Consider the following 14,667-nt stretch of genomic DNA (forward strand, 5'->3'; position numbering starts at 1 on the left):
AAACGCACAACTTGTACATTTCAACAATATTCTACGTTTTTAATAACGAAAAGGACGCTTTTACTCGTTCGAATATAAGTTACGAGTGTGAAATAAACTTAGTGAAGTAACTTTGATAACAAATAAAATAGGGTCGTTAACGCATAAGTCTATAGATATATAAGATATCTATTTAGAATGGCGATAAAAGGTCTTAAAAATTAAGATGTTACAATTTAATCATTAAGTAAACGAAGGATAAGATTCTTGGGTGGATTGTTATAATATAAATTTAATTACTACTTCCCTTTATGGTGTTGGTATTTATGTTTTTAAAGAAGAATCGACGCGCTTTATGGACGCGCCAAATTACAAATTCAAATTCAAATTACTTAAGGTACGAAGCAAAGCGTATATAAAGTCTGGTTCGTTAAAGAAAGAACTGTTTTTATTCAAAAAACCTTTTGAATTTTTTAGTAGTGACTTAAACCTAGTGCCATGAATTTTTACAGAATTTTTACTATAGACAGCAAAGACTCTATGTTTGTTATGGACAACAAAAACCATGTTCAAAACGTTCTTTTAAAAGAACGCAATATCTCAAAGATTGAAATTGCCATATGTAACAAGCACTTAATACTTGGACTAATGTTTCTTCTTTTAAACCAAGATTTTCTTCATCAATATTATTTAGTCGCAGGGCCCAGGGTTCCGTTGCGACCGTCCCTGGGTGGAGGCCGCGCACGGTTGCTGATTTGACTAGTCGTTCGGCGGAAGTGACGCGAGTCGCTTCGTTACGTTTACATTCTGTTCTCGACGTCGCGTTCATTGTGGGGAGCCATTACCCTCGTTCGCGCTAAGCATCGTGCCATATTCCCATTCGCGCCCTAATACTAACAACATTCTCGTAGTTTTAAGTGAAATATTATGAGAGTGAAGACCGAAATGGACGACGACGAAAAGGGGTGAGTAGAAATTCCGTCTCGGCGACCGTTCGTAGACGCTTTTCCACGCGAGAAATATTCGATCGGGACGCGTTCACGGCCCGTCGAGTTTATTGCGTGGGATCTCCATTTGCGTATTGCGGTTACTTCGTGCCTATCGTTTCCTCCTCCGTGTACGTCCGATCTCGAGTTAAAACGGTTATCTGCGTCTCGTAAAACGTCATCGGAGCCCGCGTATCGAAGAAATCGTACGAGACGAAGCCAAACTTTTTTCTCCCCGAAGCAACGAGCGGTTGGATGTGTAGTTTTTCTCGCGAGGGGGGAATAATTCACCGATGCCGGTTTCTTCGCTCTTGTGCCCCGGGTCTTTTCATCCGGCGAAAAGCTGGCCCGTTTTTCCGGAGGAATCTAACGACCCGAATGGGGAAAGGTTGGCTGACAAAAATCGTACGTTTTCGATTGAATTCGGCGTGAAAGTACGCCGCTGCATCGTTGCTCGTTACATCCTTTAGCTCTAGACTCTCTATTTTTATGCTCTATATCCTGAAAGATCAGAGTGCATTTCGATACTCCCTCGCTGCGTGGATTTTCTTCCACGCATTTCGTTAGACCCGAATATCGCCAGGTATTTGGGTAAGCGGCGAATCATGCTTGGATTTTTATATAAATTTTGAATACAGTTTCGAGGGGAGAAACTCTTTTTGTATATAAGAATGAAATTTCTTTCTTAAATTTTATAAGACTTGAAAAATTATCGATGAAACAAGGGTAATATAATACATTGGTTACTACAATTTGAGTAAAAAACTATTTGCTGCAGAGTATGCTATATTTATTCTAGCTTTATTTAAAATCCTCCTTACACATAGATTGTTTATAGATCATGGTATTAACCCGAAACCATAATTGATATATTGATAACAGTTTAATCAAACCTCAAAAGTATAGATAACAAGTATGATTTCAGAACTACTGTAGTTATAAAGAATTAATTTGAATATACTACATATTTAATGATAAATCTACCTGAGTTTATTTATATAGACCTACAACAGATTTAAAAAATTTTAAAAATTTTAAATAAAGTAAATTTTCTTAAATTTGTATGTATTCAAAGATATTTGTATTTTTTTTCATTAATACTAATTATGTAATCGTGTTTTGTGTATTTATATTAATCATTGTTCATCTGTTTGTTACAGAAAGCTGTTTGTTGGTGGTTTGTCCTGGGAAACAACACAAGAAAATCTGCAGCGATACTTTGGCCGTTATGGCGAAGTAATTGACTGTGTTGTTATGAAGAACAGTGAGTCTGGTCGCAGTCGTGGATTTGGATTTGTAACGTTTAGCGATCCTGCTAATGTCCCCTTGGTTCTCCAAAATGGGCCGCATCAACTCGATGGGCGTACAGTATGTATTGGTTTTATAATTGAAAAGCATTGATAAGAAACACATCTAAATAATTTTGCCCCAAAAAACAATCAATTTTTTCGTAATTATTCCATGATATGTAATAGACATTTTTAAAAATTTTAAATTAAAAACGTGTTTAACGAACTATTTACATTATGTTACAGATTGATCCCAAGCCCTGTAATCCGCGCACTCAACAAAAGCCGAAACGTAGTGGTGGCTTTCCAAAGGTTTTTCTTGGTGGTTTACCAAGCAACGTGACGGAAACTGACCTGAGGTCCTTCTTCACTCGATTTGGCAAAGTTATGGAAGTAGTGATAATGTATGACCAGGAAAAGAAAAAATCTAGGGGTGAGTACATAACGATTACTATTTTTATACAGTGGCATTGTTTGGAGTAGTTTCCATTATATCTCTATAACAAATACAATATTAGCCTAATAAAAGCAATGCTGTCCATATTTTCGTATATCTTAACATATATTTTTTTAATTATTCTATTTATTATGGAAGCTACGAAAGACAATTGTTTAAACATTTAAAGTCGACTATTTATGTCATCATGTTTATCGCGTGACTAGGAACATAGTCAGAATTCTTGAATTAAATATTTTCTAAAATCATAACACAAATAATATGTGCAATGTTGTAAAGAAATATCATAAACAAATAATTCATGCGCGCATGTATTATACGGTACGCGTTGATCGTAATATTTCGTACACATCGAATCAAAAATTCTGACTTGAATGCAGCACACCCATTGAAAGTACGATATCAAAATTTTTATCCAGTCATTCATGTAAAGATTGAATATGAATATTAGAATTAGCAGATAATTAGTTAAAAGGTGAATATGTTTCTACGCTTAAGCGTCAATAATAAATGGTCATTGAACTTCCTCTGCTTGATTACCCTTTTTTTTTTTAATGACCCTGCTCTTGTTTCCCTTAGTAATTATAATTAATACATCCTGATTCATAGACTTCTTAATTAATATTGTTTGTTTTTGACATATACTTACGAAATACTTTAAGGTCCCTCTCCATACATTGAAACTTATATGCATTATATATAGTTATTTATTTAGCTATCTTATCCTGTTTTGCTACTCTTAATAATTCGCCTTGTCTTACCTTAAAACATATTAAGATACTTTATGTTACACTAAATTACATTAAATGTATTTATACATATTGTGATTTTGGCTAAGTTTTATTAAGAATAGATTATTAAGTACATAAGTTAAATGTACATAACTTAAGTCGAAGTTAAGTTATTAGTAAGATACTTTGTAAATCCTGTTCTCTATTAGATATTATCCATCTATTATCTTATCCACTGAATAATACTCTCATTTAATTATACTTATCCTTAACTGGTATATATTATATAAATTATTAATCTTAAATGTTAGTCTACAGTTAATAATTACTATATCTTTACATAAATTAGGATAATATTAATTTTCAGTGGCCTTTTAGTGCACAAAAATTTTTTGCAATAACATCGGTATTCTTACGATTAAAAATTTCGTAGTTATCCACGTTCACGATGACAGACTCGATTTATTTCTTCTTTGAATATTTATTTTACATTTGGTGGCTGCATTCAAGAAGTTAGCGTGCTCGACGAGTTCAACGAAAACCTCTTTTCGCGCCATTTTATTTTTCTAACAATACAGATTATTTTCTATAATTAAAAATTATTTACACGTTTAACAAGGGCTTTCGTTAAATACGATTAGTCAAAGTTTTTCAGGAGTGTAATCTTCTATCTTTATTAACATAACACATAACTTTAAATAACATTAATTTGACATTGTTTAATGTTAATCGTTTAATTCCCATCAATCTTATGATTGTTTAAATATTTCTAATTTCGAGAGAAATATAAATAAAAAGAGCTTCTTAAAATCAGCCATCATAAACTTTTTAGATTAAGTATTTTAACCTTTACAAACATATAAGATGAATAGTTATAATAAGTAATTAAAAATTTCACAAGGTGCATGTTTTAATCGGTATTAAAATTACATGTAATAAGTATTATTTATAAACCATAAAAGATATACTAAATTGAAACTAACGACTATTATTATCATTGATGCAACAAAAGTAATTAGATGTAATGGACCAGCTTGTAACAAATAAAAATTTACAAAAATGAATTGTAACGTTGATAGCCTAATATGCAATGATACAAATTCAGGAGTCGGGGTTATATATATATATATAAAAACAAATAAAACATTGTATTTGTTGTATAAACATATGGGGCAATTTTTGATATACTGTCACGTTTGGACGGCAGGATTTGGCTTTCTCAGCTTCGAGGATGAAGATGCCGTGGACCGGTGTGTCGCAGAGCATTTCGTCAACTTAAATGGAAAACAGGTATAGCATACCTACACACTAGCATATACATTATTAGATTACTGTAATGTAAAATAATAATAAGTACGACTGTTAATATAATGTTACGATTATGTACCACATAGTTCTATATATTATTAATGTTAGTTATAGTACTTATTTTATTTTACACAATTTTTTCGTACTGTGTTACGCTTAATGACTGTACGTTTAGTTACTATTATATAAGTGTCAGTTTAAAAAGAACAAAAAAAAAAAGAAAGAAGAAGAACAAAAGATTTAGAATACCGTACATCATGCGTTATATAAAAGTTAAAAAGAAATTAGAATATATTTAGAATTTATGTAAGACTTGGCGAGTTTTAACAAACTTAGATAACTGTGTACTTACGAAAGGAGATTCATTGAGGCAACAATGGGGTTATTTTAGTTTGATCAAAATTGGAGTCCTATTTAGTGATTTCATTAGTTAAATTCTTGAGAGGGATAGTGGAAAGTTGCATTACCTGTGATTCCGTTCGTTTTTTGTTTCAGGTTGAAATCAAGCGTGCCGAACCACGAGATTCTTCTAGCAAAATGAACGACAGTCATCAGGGACAGTGGGGTCCACCGCAACCTGGTGGACCTCCGATGGGAATGGCTGGGAATATGGGGCCTATGGGTGGTCCGAATGGACACGTGGGTGGACCTATGATGGGTGGTCCGATGGGACCGCCAGGGAACATGATGCAGCAGTATCAGGGTTGGGGCACCAGTCCTCAGACTGGTGGATACGCTGGTTATACCACTCAGTATAACTCTCAGGGTTGGGGTGCACCACCTGGTCCACCTCAGCAGCAACAAATCCCACCACCGCCGCACCATCAGTGGAGTAGCAGTTACAACGTCCAGCCTGCGGCAGCCACCCAAGGTTACGGAAGTTATGGTGAGTCGTTACGACCTGTTCCCATTTAATTTCTTCTAATTCTTAGTCACTTATTCAAATTCGACTATATGAATTAAAAACAGTAACGTTGATGGATACGTTTTGAGTTTGAAAGGATTAAAAAAGACATATGTTCCAATCGCGAAACTCTCGATTTTTGCTACGGTAGAAATTTCAACGCGTTTCAACTTTCAACGCATTTCAAATTTCAACTTTCGAATTATACGCGCGATCGTAGCCGCGAATGTTTCCATGTTATTTCGCTTGTTGCGAAACAAGACGTAACGATTGTACGGTATTTTAATTGCAACGAAGAGAGACAGAGATAGCGGCAATGTTGACTTTCAAATTCGAATAACACTGTTTCGACGATAATTCAGTTTTCATTCGTCAATGTCGATACCATTTACGCATTTGTTAGGACAACACACGATAAGGTCATAGTTATAAAGATTAACAATAACTTTGATCCTGTCCTCTCCCCCTCCATCCTCCTTGGAGATGTTAGGAGAAGAAAGAGAAAGATAAGAACATGAGAAAACAAATACCTATAATGTACAAATTAATTGTAAATTTTTGTTTCGATGCCCCCTGGAGGTTATATCATGGAAAGAGAATACAATAGGACATCATAAATACCAAATGAATATCAAATTGTGTCAATTTAGGCTCATTATTCACTCGATAACCATACACTCTTCAAACGTAGCGTATTTTCCAGCGCTACTACATTCCTTTACCGTGCGACAGTTTCGCTTCACCCTTCGTACGAATGCAATCATCGCCTAATTAAAAAAAAAAAAAAAGTAATTACAGTTCGAATTCCGTTCAATATTTATTTTTCCGCCTTCATTTTTTCGAGCCTGAATCGACGCAATGAACACTTTTGAAACATTGGACCTCATAATCTTATCTGTGAAGTTTGTGCTTGATTGTCTATTGAGACAGCCAAGCACGAACGTTTAAGTCGAACGACGTCAAACGAGTTCCGTTAAACAGACTAGAAAAAAAAAGAAAAAAAAAAAAAGAAAAGAAAAGAAAATTTCATAAGCAAAATTAACCCATTCAAGTGCCAAGACTGCAACGAGCGGGCAAGCTTAATCTGCGCGTTATCAATTCAAATTCCTACACTCATAGAAACATACCATTCAATAAATTTGCCTTCACTGTTCTGCAGAAGAAACTATCATCACATTATTTCAGAAGAGAAGATTCAGAGGTAAGTTCACCATTAGCGATAGACATTATAAAAGAAAAATGTGATTGAAACGCTTCGGAGTCTGTTGCTTAAAGTCCACATATCTTTTCCAGCGGTTTCTAGAATTGTCGCCGGAAAGAACGGTGAGCATGTGCTCGCGTTTGTCAAAACGTATTTCATTTGAAAGATATCATTACTCGATTGAAACACCGCTCACCGGTGCATGCTTGGCACTGAAGTGGTTGACCAAGTTAGGGTACGTTTACACTGCTGCGACGAGCGCGCGCGTTACAACAAACGGCGCAAAATGCACTTGAAGCATTTAAAGATAACAAGCACAGACAAATTAATATATCGAGTTTATACGTTTACGAAAATTCGTTTATTGTGATCTTTGTTGGAAAAATCATGTATTTCAGTGGCGTGACGAAGAGATTAATTTTAAAGTTAAAAAGTGAATATGCTTCGGTGATTCAGCCAACCCTTAGACGATTGTGCAGGGACCCCGGGGCTTCGTTATTTAATTAGTAACTCATTCAAGGCTTAATTGAATCGACATTTGCCATTCCAGCCGAGTCTCTTGCACTCTTCAACCTGTGATTATATTTCTAATTTATCTCGAATTTACTTAAATAATCTGCACTCTTCGGTTTAGTACATACACGAAGGACATAAGAGCTGGCATAGTTTTTGGTCTTAAAAGTATTATTCTCAAGCGAAGGGTTAAACAATTGTTGCTGAAGTACGAAGACTCTTGAGAACTCAGCATCAAACCAGCATTGATACTCCTACAATCGTGGACCAGAAATTATATATCATCATATAGTAATAACAACGCCTTGAAATCAATTGTGCAAGTAGTACGAAGTATAATGGGCATTCGGAGACATTACCCCCTCGTACCTTCGTGAAAACGAGCCCTAGACGCAGAACCGCGAGTTTGTTCATCTCCTAAAGCAGGAAAGATCGTCGTTTGCGATGGTTGACCGTTGTTGACGGTGGAGAACCATAATTCGCTATCGGCACCCTCGCGAATCGTCGTTTCATGGAATTGGGCTCATTTCGAGGACTTCAAGCGTGTTCTGCAACGGAGCATGGTCGCTGCAGTGTAAACGTATCCTGAAAAAAAGCATAAGAAGACGACGGTGGTCGGTGACACGTGTTTTGTGTGGTTGATGATCGCAGGTGGGCCGGCGGCGGCCGCTTCAGGGGGCTACGGGCCCACGGCGGGTACTGGCGGGGCTGCGGGGGGCGGGCCCGGGGGTTCCTGGAACTCCTGGAACATGCCACAGAATGGGCCTCCTCCTGGGACCCAGCCACCACCTCAGCCCCCTCAGCCCAACTCCTCGCAGCCCAACTCCAACTCGAACCCCTCTGGCCCGCAGGGTGAGTCTTCAAGCTCAGTCAAACAAAAGTCTTTCCTCTTTCCACCCTTTCGCATCATACAGCTCCAGTTTCACCTATTCGAGTCTAAACTAAAGTCATCTACTGTTTCGTTTTCTGTTTTATATTCACTTTAGTTTGGTTAAACGAGGCCCCGACATCCTCTGGAATTCTCGGTTGTATTTTCTTTTTAACCCTTTGCACTCGGAGCCGTTTCGTTACGGAATGTGCAGGAATCGTGCCCTATCGCCGTAACGTAACTTATAAGGCATGTGATTTACTGTAACGATACTCGAGCTTGTACGAATCTTTAGACATTATTATGTCTACGATAGAGCAAGATATTTATGTCAACGATCAAAATTTTATACTAGTACGTGATTATGTGTGAAGCAGTCGTAGATATGCCATCGATAGTTTCTATCTTTAAGTTGCAATCTTAGGCTTCCTTGTTTATCTTCACGAATTGCACCGTGTCATACAAAATATGTTTTCATATTTTACTCTCTTAGACAAATGTTCTTTGTCGCTTTTTTAAGGCGTAGAATATTCACGCATTCTTTTTCCATGTAACACAAGCTCAGATTTGTTATATACAGTGTCCCAGAATTAGTAGGAGAACCGGAAATGGGGGAAACTGTAGCTGAGATGATTCTGAAGCACAATTTCCTTTGCGAAAATTTCGAATGCCGCTTCGTTTTTGAATTATTAACGAAAAACTACGAACCAATCGCAACCATTGAGTTAGCCATTGGGCCAACCTCTCGCGGCTGAGCGCGGGCTACTCGGGCGCTGTGATTGGTCGACGGTTTTTCGTTAATAATTCAAAAACGAACCATCATCCGATCTTTTTCCAAAGGAACTTCTGGTTCAGAATCGTCTCAGTTCCCATTTCCAGTTCTTACACTGATTCTGGGACACCCTGTATATCTTAATAGATCTACCATATTCGAATTTGATTCCTCGTGCTATTTGAAAATAGAAATTTTCAAGGAATCGTACACTTTTACAAGTTTTACTTTTTTTTTTATTCAGTGTAATCATTAATAAAGTTTTCCTGGATTTACGATGTCAGAAGAGACATCCGAGTGCAAAGGGTTAACACATGCCTCCCTTTCCTTTGTTAGCGATCGATTGTTTACGACGAAACGAAACGATGGCTCGTCCGTGTAATCATTCATCCTTTGTCAAAATACCGGCATGATTGTGATCTTAGCGGCCAGATCGCGTTTTGCTTCTTAATAAATTGCGTGCCGTTTGAACGCCTCGAGGCTGTTCCATTGCGAGGGTGGTTTATCGTAATATTATGCCACTGATAAGGGAACGTCGCGAGCTGTCAGATCCTGATTCGAATAAATCTTTGCACGAATGCTCGTTGGTTCAGTCCGAGAACTGTAACATGTTTCGTATTCCTAACGTTTCACCCTTAGGGCGTGAATTTTTAATAAAGAATATTCTCTTAAGAATGGGGAAGATATGGAAGGAAAATGAATTTTTCGGAAATTTGCTCCTACCATATCACAGACCTGTCGAAAATAGTACAATTTATATTTGAAACATCACGATATTTATTAATATTTAAAATAAATGCGATAGTCTGATACGAATGGTGTTTTTTTTACCGAAAATACTCTCAAGAACTCTCAAGGATCAACGAACAATTGTGCAAAGTCTCATCGAAATCTGGCACGTCCCTAGCATTTCATCATTTGGCTGTGTCAATGTCGCTGTTAACAAATACTAATCGGCTTTTGGGTATTACGGAAGAGACGAGCTTTTGCGCATAGGGGTTGGAAAAATGATAACGATTTGTTCCTTTACATTTCAAACGAGACGAGATTTACGTTCTTTTCCAACGAGTCAAATTTTGCCTCCACCCCCTTCCGTGAAATTCCCGCGCGACTCCAAATCCCTTCGATACTTGCAAATTTATTAGTTCGTTTTGTTAACCGATGATCCCGATGTTCGTGTCTTTAACGCTTGATTTGTTGCGTGCAGAATTACAAAAGCATGTACCTTTCGATCGTGTACGAATCACAAATATGTATTTAATTATTTGAGAGAAGTTTAAATAGCAAAGAAAATTTTTGCGATACTTAGACGTAGAAAACATAAGATTGGAGCTACGCTTAGAATACTTCTTATGCTTATGATTGTTAGCTAGCTATAGTAGTGATCATACGAGTCTCGCACTTATTCATCCGTCATTTCACTTCTGGTTCAAAAAATTCTTTTGTTCGTTTCAATTGTCTCATCACCTTCTCGTCCTATGCGAACCAATACAAGTATTTTCTTTCTACTTACGTTGGTTGTCTGTTTATTTTTACTTTAAATAGTACCTCCTAGAAACAATAGCTGGCCAGTACCCCTTTGATAAGTTATTTTATTTATTTATTTATTATTTTTTTTTTTTTTTAATATTTTCACTAGTTATTGTCGTGGCACTGTTAGCAATAGAGTAGGTATTTGGAACTAATTTTTCGAATATGTCTATGTATATTACATTTTAAGGCGTTGTCGTAAAGAGATCAAAGATTCAAATTTTTCTGAAAACGATTGATTCACAGTAATGTATGATAGTGCAATCCTACTCTCGCTCCTTTCATTTCCTTTATTGCCTACCTGCAGAATCTGCGACGAATTTATGTCTTAACGTTCCAAGTTCACCAACGATTGTTGCAATTTCTCGTTACTCAATATCGATCTCGAAGAACGAAGTTCGTTTTAATAATCAACTTAGTCGAACTCAGTCTCGGAGCAACGATAGACATCGATTCGTCCTCGAAAACCTGAGATCAGTATTATTTTCCGCTTGTTCTATGCGATAAGTTTATTTCCTCGAGAATCCTTTACGAAATTACATTTCACTATAAGTTTGCAATTGTTTACGAAGCATAGAAAAACGAGATAGCGAACAGAGCAGAACATGCTTCACGTATCCAAATCCAAAAAACCGTACTGGTCTCAGCATTTTTGTACAAATATAATTACGCTATTTCAAACGAACACGTACACACACGAACACACACTGACGTATTTGTAAATAAGTAAAAGATACTCGAGATATATTTTAGATACTTATTTCGTTCGTTGGAGAAGCTCGGTCGCCTTTTAATTTTGTTTTCTAAGGAAGGTCGGTAGGTTTCTCGAAACGCATGCTCAGAGTTTTATTCGTCGAGCGCTTTCTTCTTCGACCGTAGAATGCCGTAGTTGAACGATTCGTCGCGTTAGCGATCCTTAGTTGATCATTTATCGTCTTAGCATTCCGGGGCGAAAAGTATCGAAAATGTATCTTCGTTGGAAGTAGTTCCAGCTTCTCTGAATAATTGAGACGTGGGGTAAGTGGCGAGGGTGGATAATGTCAGGTTGAAAATCCATGTTCCAGGTGATATGTATTCACGACAGACAACCGGCTCAGGTGCACCTGGGTCCAGTAGCAGTTCGGCTAAGACTCCGGATTACACTGGGTACTCCGCATATGGTAATTACGCTGACACCAGTTATCCTCAGCGTTCATATCAGGGAGGAGAAAGCAACCAAGGTGGGTATGCCGCCAGCGCCCCTAAACCCCAGCAAGGCTTTGATTTCAAAGAGTGGCAAACCTCATGACCATTTTAATTGACCCGTGATGGAGAGATGCGCTGAATGGCTTGGCCTTGCTCGTGGGGTATTTCTTATTACATATTCGGGGGAAAAAAAAAATACGCAAACCAAAAATAAAAAAAATACAATAATAATAACAAAAAGAAAACGCAACTTGTATATCGATCGTGAATCTGCGCTCGGATCCTGGGACATTCTTTGCGAACGAATGGAAAGAGAACAGTTTGAACGGGGACGCATTGTTTCCGAATCGTTGTACATTGATAGTTGTCGGTAGTTCATTTTTTAGGGAGTTTGAATATCGATAGTTTTTCTTTTTACAGGATTCTGGAATCGATCACGTTTGGGAGTATTTGTGGTTGGAATTTTTCTTTGTAGCGTGGACGGTGGTTTTGTCGAATCCGCGATTACTTTCGTCTTCTTTCTCTATTTTTTTTTTTCATTTCTTTATATTTTTTGAAGCAAAGAATGTCTCTAGCCGAGCCAGCATGTCGTTCGCGAGCGGTCGTATTCGCAGTTGATTCAAATGATACTTTACGACATATCTTTTTTCGGCATTAAAAAGAGAGAAGAGACGGCAGCATCTGCCCAAGTTTGTAAAACGGAAGCGTCAAGAAAAAGAGGGTGTTAGGTTGCTCGAAACATTGATTTCATTGATCGCTCGCGAGAACGGCCCATGATCTTGTCGGGTTTCGAAATAAACTGGAAAACAGCGAGAGGAACGGAACCTGTCATACTTACTCAAGAATAAAATAAAAAGAGAGGTAAAACCGCAAAAAAAAAATAATAATAAAACAAAACAAAACGGACAAACGCAAAAGAAACAGAAAACTTACGAAACGAAGGGAGATCAAGAGTTTACGATTAAAATAAAATAAAAAAAAAAAAGGAACACCCATGGTGCAAGCGAATTTTTTGTGTATGGCACTGGGATAGAGGGTAGGAAGCGAAACATAGAAGTATTATAAGGATAAACTAGATCGAGTTGGAATTAAGTGACGTATAAAAGAAAATGAAACAGTAAAAAAGCGAGTGTAAAGAACGAGGAATGCTGGAAACCATTAATTACTTAACAGCATTTACGACGGGGGTGAATGAGATCTCGTTTTTGAGAATTTCATTCTCAGTGGATGGCACAAATTTCGACGCTCGTTCACCTCCTTATTATTATACATTTAGTAAACCACTCTTCGGTAATTTGAAAATAAGAATAATAAATAAAAGAAGTCTAATATTATTAACGGTCTCCAAGTGGAATGTCAGCGATTTGACTTGCACATTTCGAGACACCCGTCCCTCCACGATCTCGTATTTATTAAATAGTTGTTACGCTGGATAACCGAAGGATAAAGAAAATGAAAAAACGTAACGAGTAATTAATGAAATAATTAAGTAAGGTGTTCACACAGGCTGACTTATACCTAAACTACAGAGATAGTGTAAAATAAAAACTAGATCATTTTAATATGATGTATGTATTAATCTAATAACTCTTTGACAGCAGGGTGCAGTTTCCTTAAGCATCTTTCTTTATTTACTTTTTCACGTCATATCACTATAGTAGTCGTCTTAGACATATTGTCTATTTCCCCCCCCCCCCCTTTTTTTTTTCTTCTACTGTCTTTCGCTTTTCACATTTCTCTACATTTAGTTTCGTCCGGTCCTTTTCCGTTTCCGTTCGATTCGTGGAGTTTATTTCGCGCACGGAAGGAAAAGGACGGGAACGAAAACGAGCAAACGATGATGATGATGATGATGATAGTGATGATGATGATGATGATGATGATGATGGTGATGATGATGATGATGATGATGATGATGAATTTTTAAATAAAATAAAATGAACGTAAAAGAATTGTATCATAAGAACTTCTTAACCGTCAGACGGGTTTCTGTACGGCTGTATTGCATCAAATATGTGGAAACTAGTTTATTTTTTACCTCGGATTTATAATAGTTAATTATTAGGCACGTTTAAGGCTACAATTATTGTTACTATTATTATTACTTCTATAATAATTATTACTATTATACTACTATTACCATTATAAAACTATTTACAGCTATTTATCACTATTTACTGTTGCGACTGCTCCTACTGCAACCACTACGATTGCACTACTATTACACACTATTATTATTGTCTATGGTAATTACAAAATATTGTACGATGATGCTTATAAGTGTTTTTAAATTCTAGATGATTAGAGATGAGATCATGGTATCTAAGGATGGAGGGAGGGGTATTTGTGTAAACTTGTGTGCGGTTTTTCTCGGCGGGGGGCACCGATCTGAAAAGTCTACCTGATTAAATATATGACTTAATTGTATTTACTCTGTAGGATTTACCATAGTTCTAAACAAGAAATATTTCGGAAGAATGCTCTCAAATATGCTCATGTTTATTACTGAGCGGGTCGCGTTGTGTCTTACTTTTGTCAATAAGAAATCGCAAGTATTACGCTCTAATGTAATTTTTAAATTTTTTACAATGTCACAAGGTAATTAGTAGGTTACAATAATGGATCCAGCAATTTGAGTAAGCTTCCTCGTTATGATCTCAATACGATTAGTGTGTCTCTTCATAGCGACTATTCTTTTTCTTGTCAAATTGCAGTGCCCTTTCGTAACGTAAACGCATTTTAACTCGCGACAAAACAAATAAAAATAATATATATATATACATATATATGTATATACGTATACATATACATCTATACATATATGTGACTACTCATACTCGATTATTTCTTTCATTTGTCTCTTATCTTCGTCTCCATCGCATTAAAATAATACGGAAGTAAACAGAAAAAATATCGATCGAGTTTCTTCGCCATCAGATCGACT

The 14,667-nt window shown here is 36.7% G+C and overlaps 1 protein-coding gene across 3 annotated transcripts; it reads left to right on the forward strand.

Annotated features, from left to right (window-relative positions):
• The first annotated feature begins 778 nt into the window (after window positions 1-778).
• LOC128893381 (heterogeneous nuclear ribonucleoprotein 27C-like) lies at window positions 779-12,806 on the forward strand. Of its 3 annotated transcripts, XM_054154295.1 has the most exons (8): window positions 779-944; window positions 2,126-2,333; window positions 2,501-2,687; window positions 4,650-4,732; window positions 5,246-5,636; window positions 8,020-8,220; window positions 11,603-11,758; window positions 12,386-12,806. In XM_054154295.1, the coding sequence occupies exons 1-8, from the start codon at window positions 907-909 to the stop codon at window positions 12,418-12,420; spliced, it is 1,299 nt and encodes a 432-aa protein (XP_054010270.1). In that variant the 5' UTR covers window positions 779-906; the 3' UTR covers window positions 12,421-12,806. The 3 variants fall into 3 exon arrangements, with proteins under 3 accessions (XP_054010270.1, XP_054010269.1, XP_054010272.1); XM_054154294.1 differs by having other exon boundaries at window positions 781-944; window positions 11,603-12,806; XM_054154297.1 differs by lacking the exon at window positions 8,020-8,220 and having other exon boundaries at window positions 783-944; window positions 11,603-12,806.
• The last annotated feature ends 1,861 nt before the right edge of the window (window positions 12,807-14,667 follow it).

This window comes from Hylaeus anthracinus, unplaced genomic scaffold (assembly GCF_026225885.1).
Source record: "Hylaeus anthracinus isolate JK02 unplaced genomic scaffold, UHH_iyHylAnth1.0_haploid 27398, whole genome shotgun sequence".
NCBI classification, from domain to species: Eukaryota; Metazoa; Arthropoda; class Insecta; order Hymenoptera; family Colletidae; genus Hylaeus; species Hylaeus anthracinus.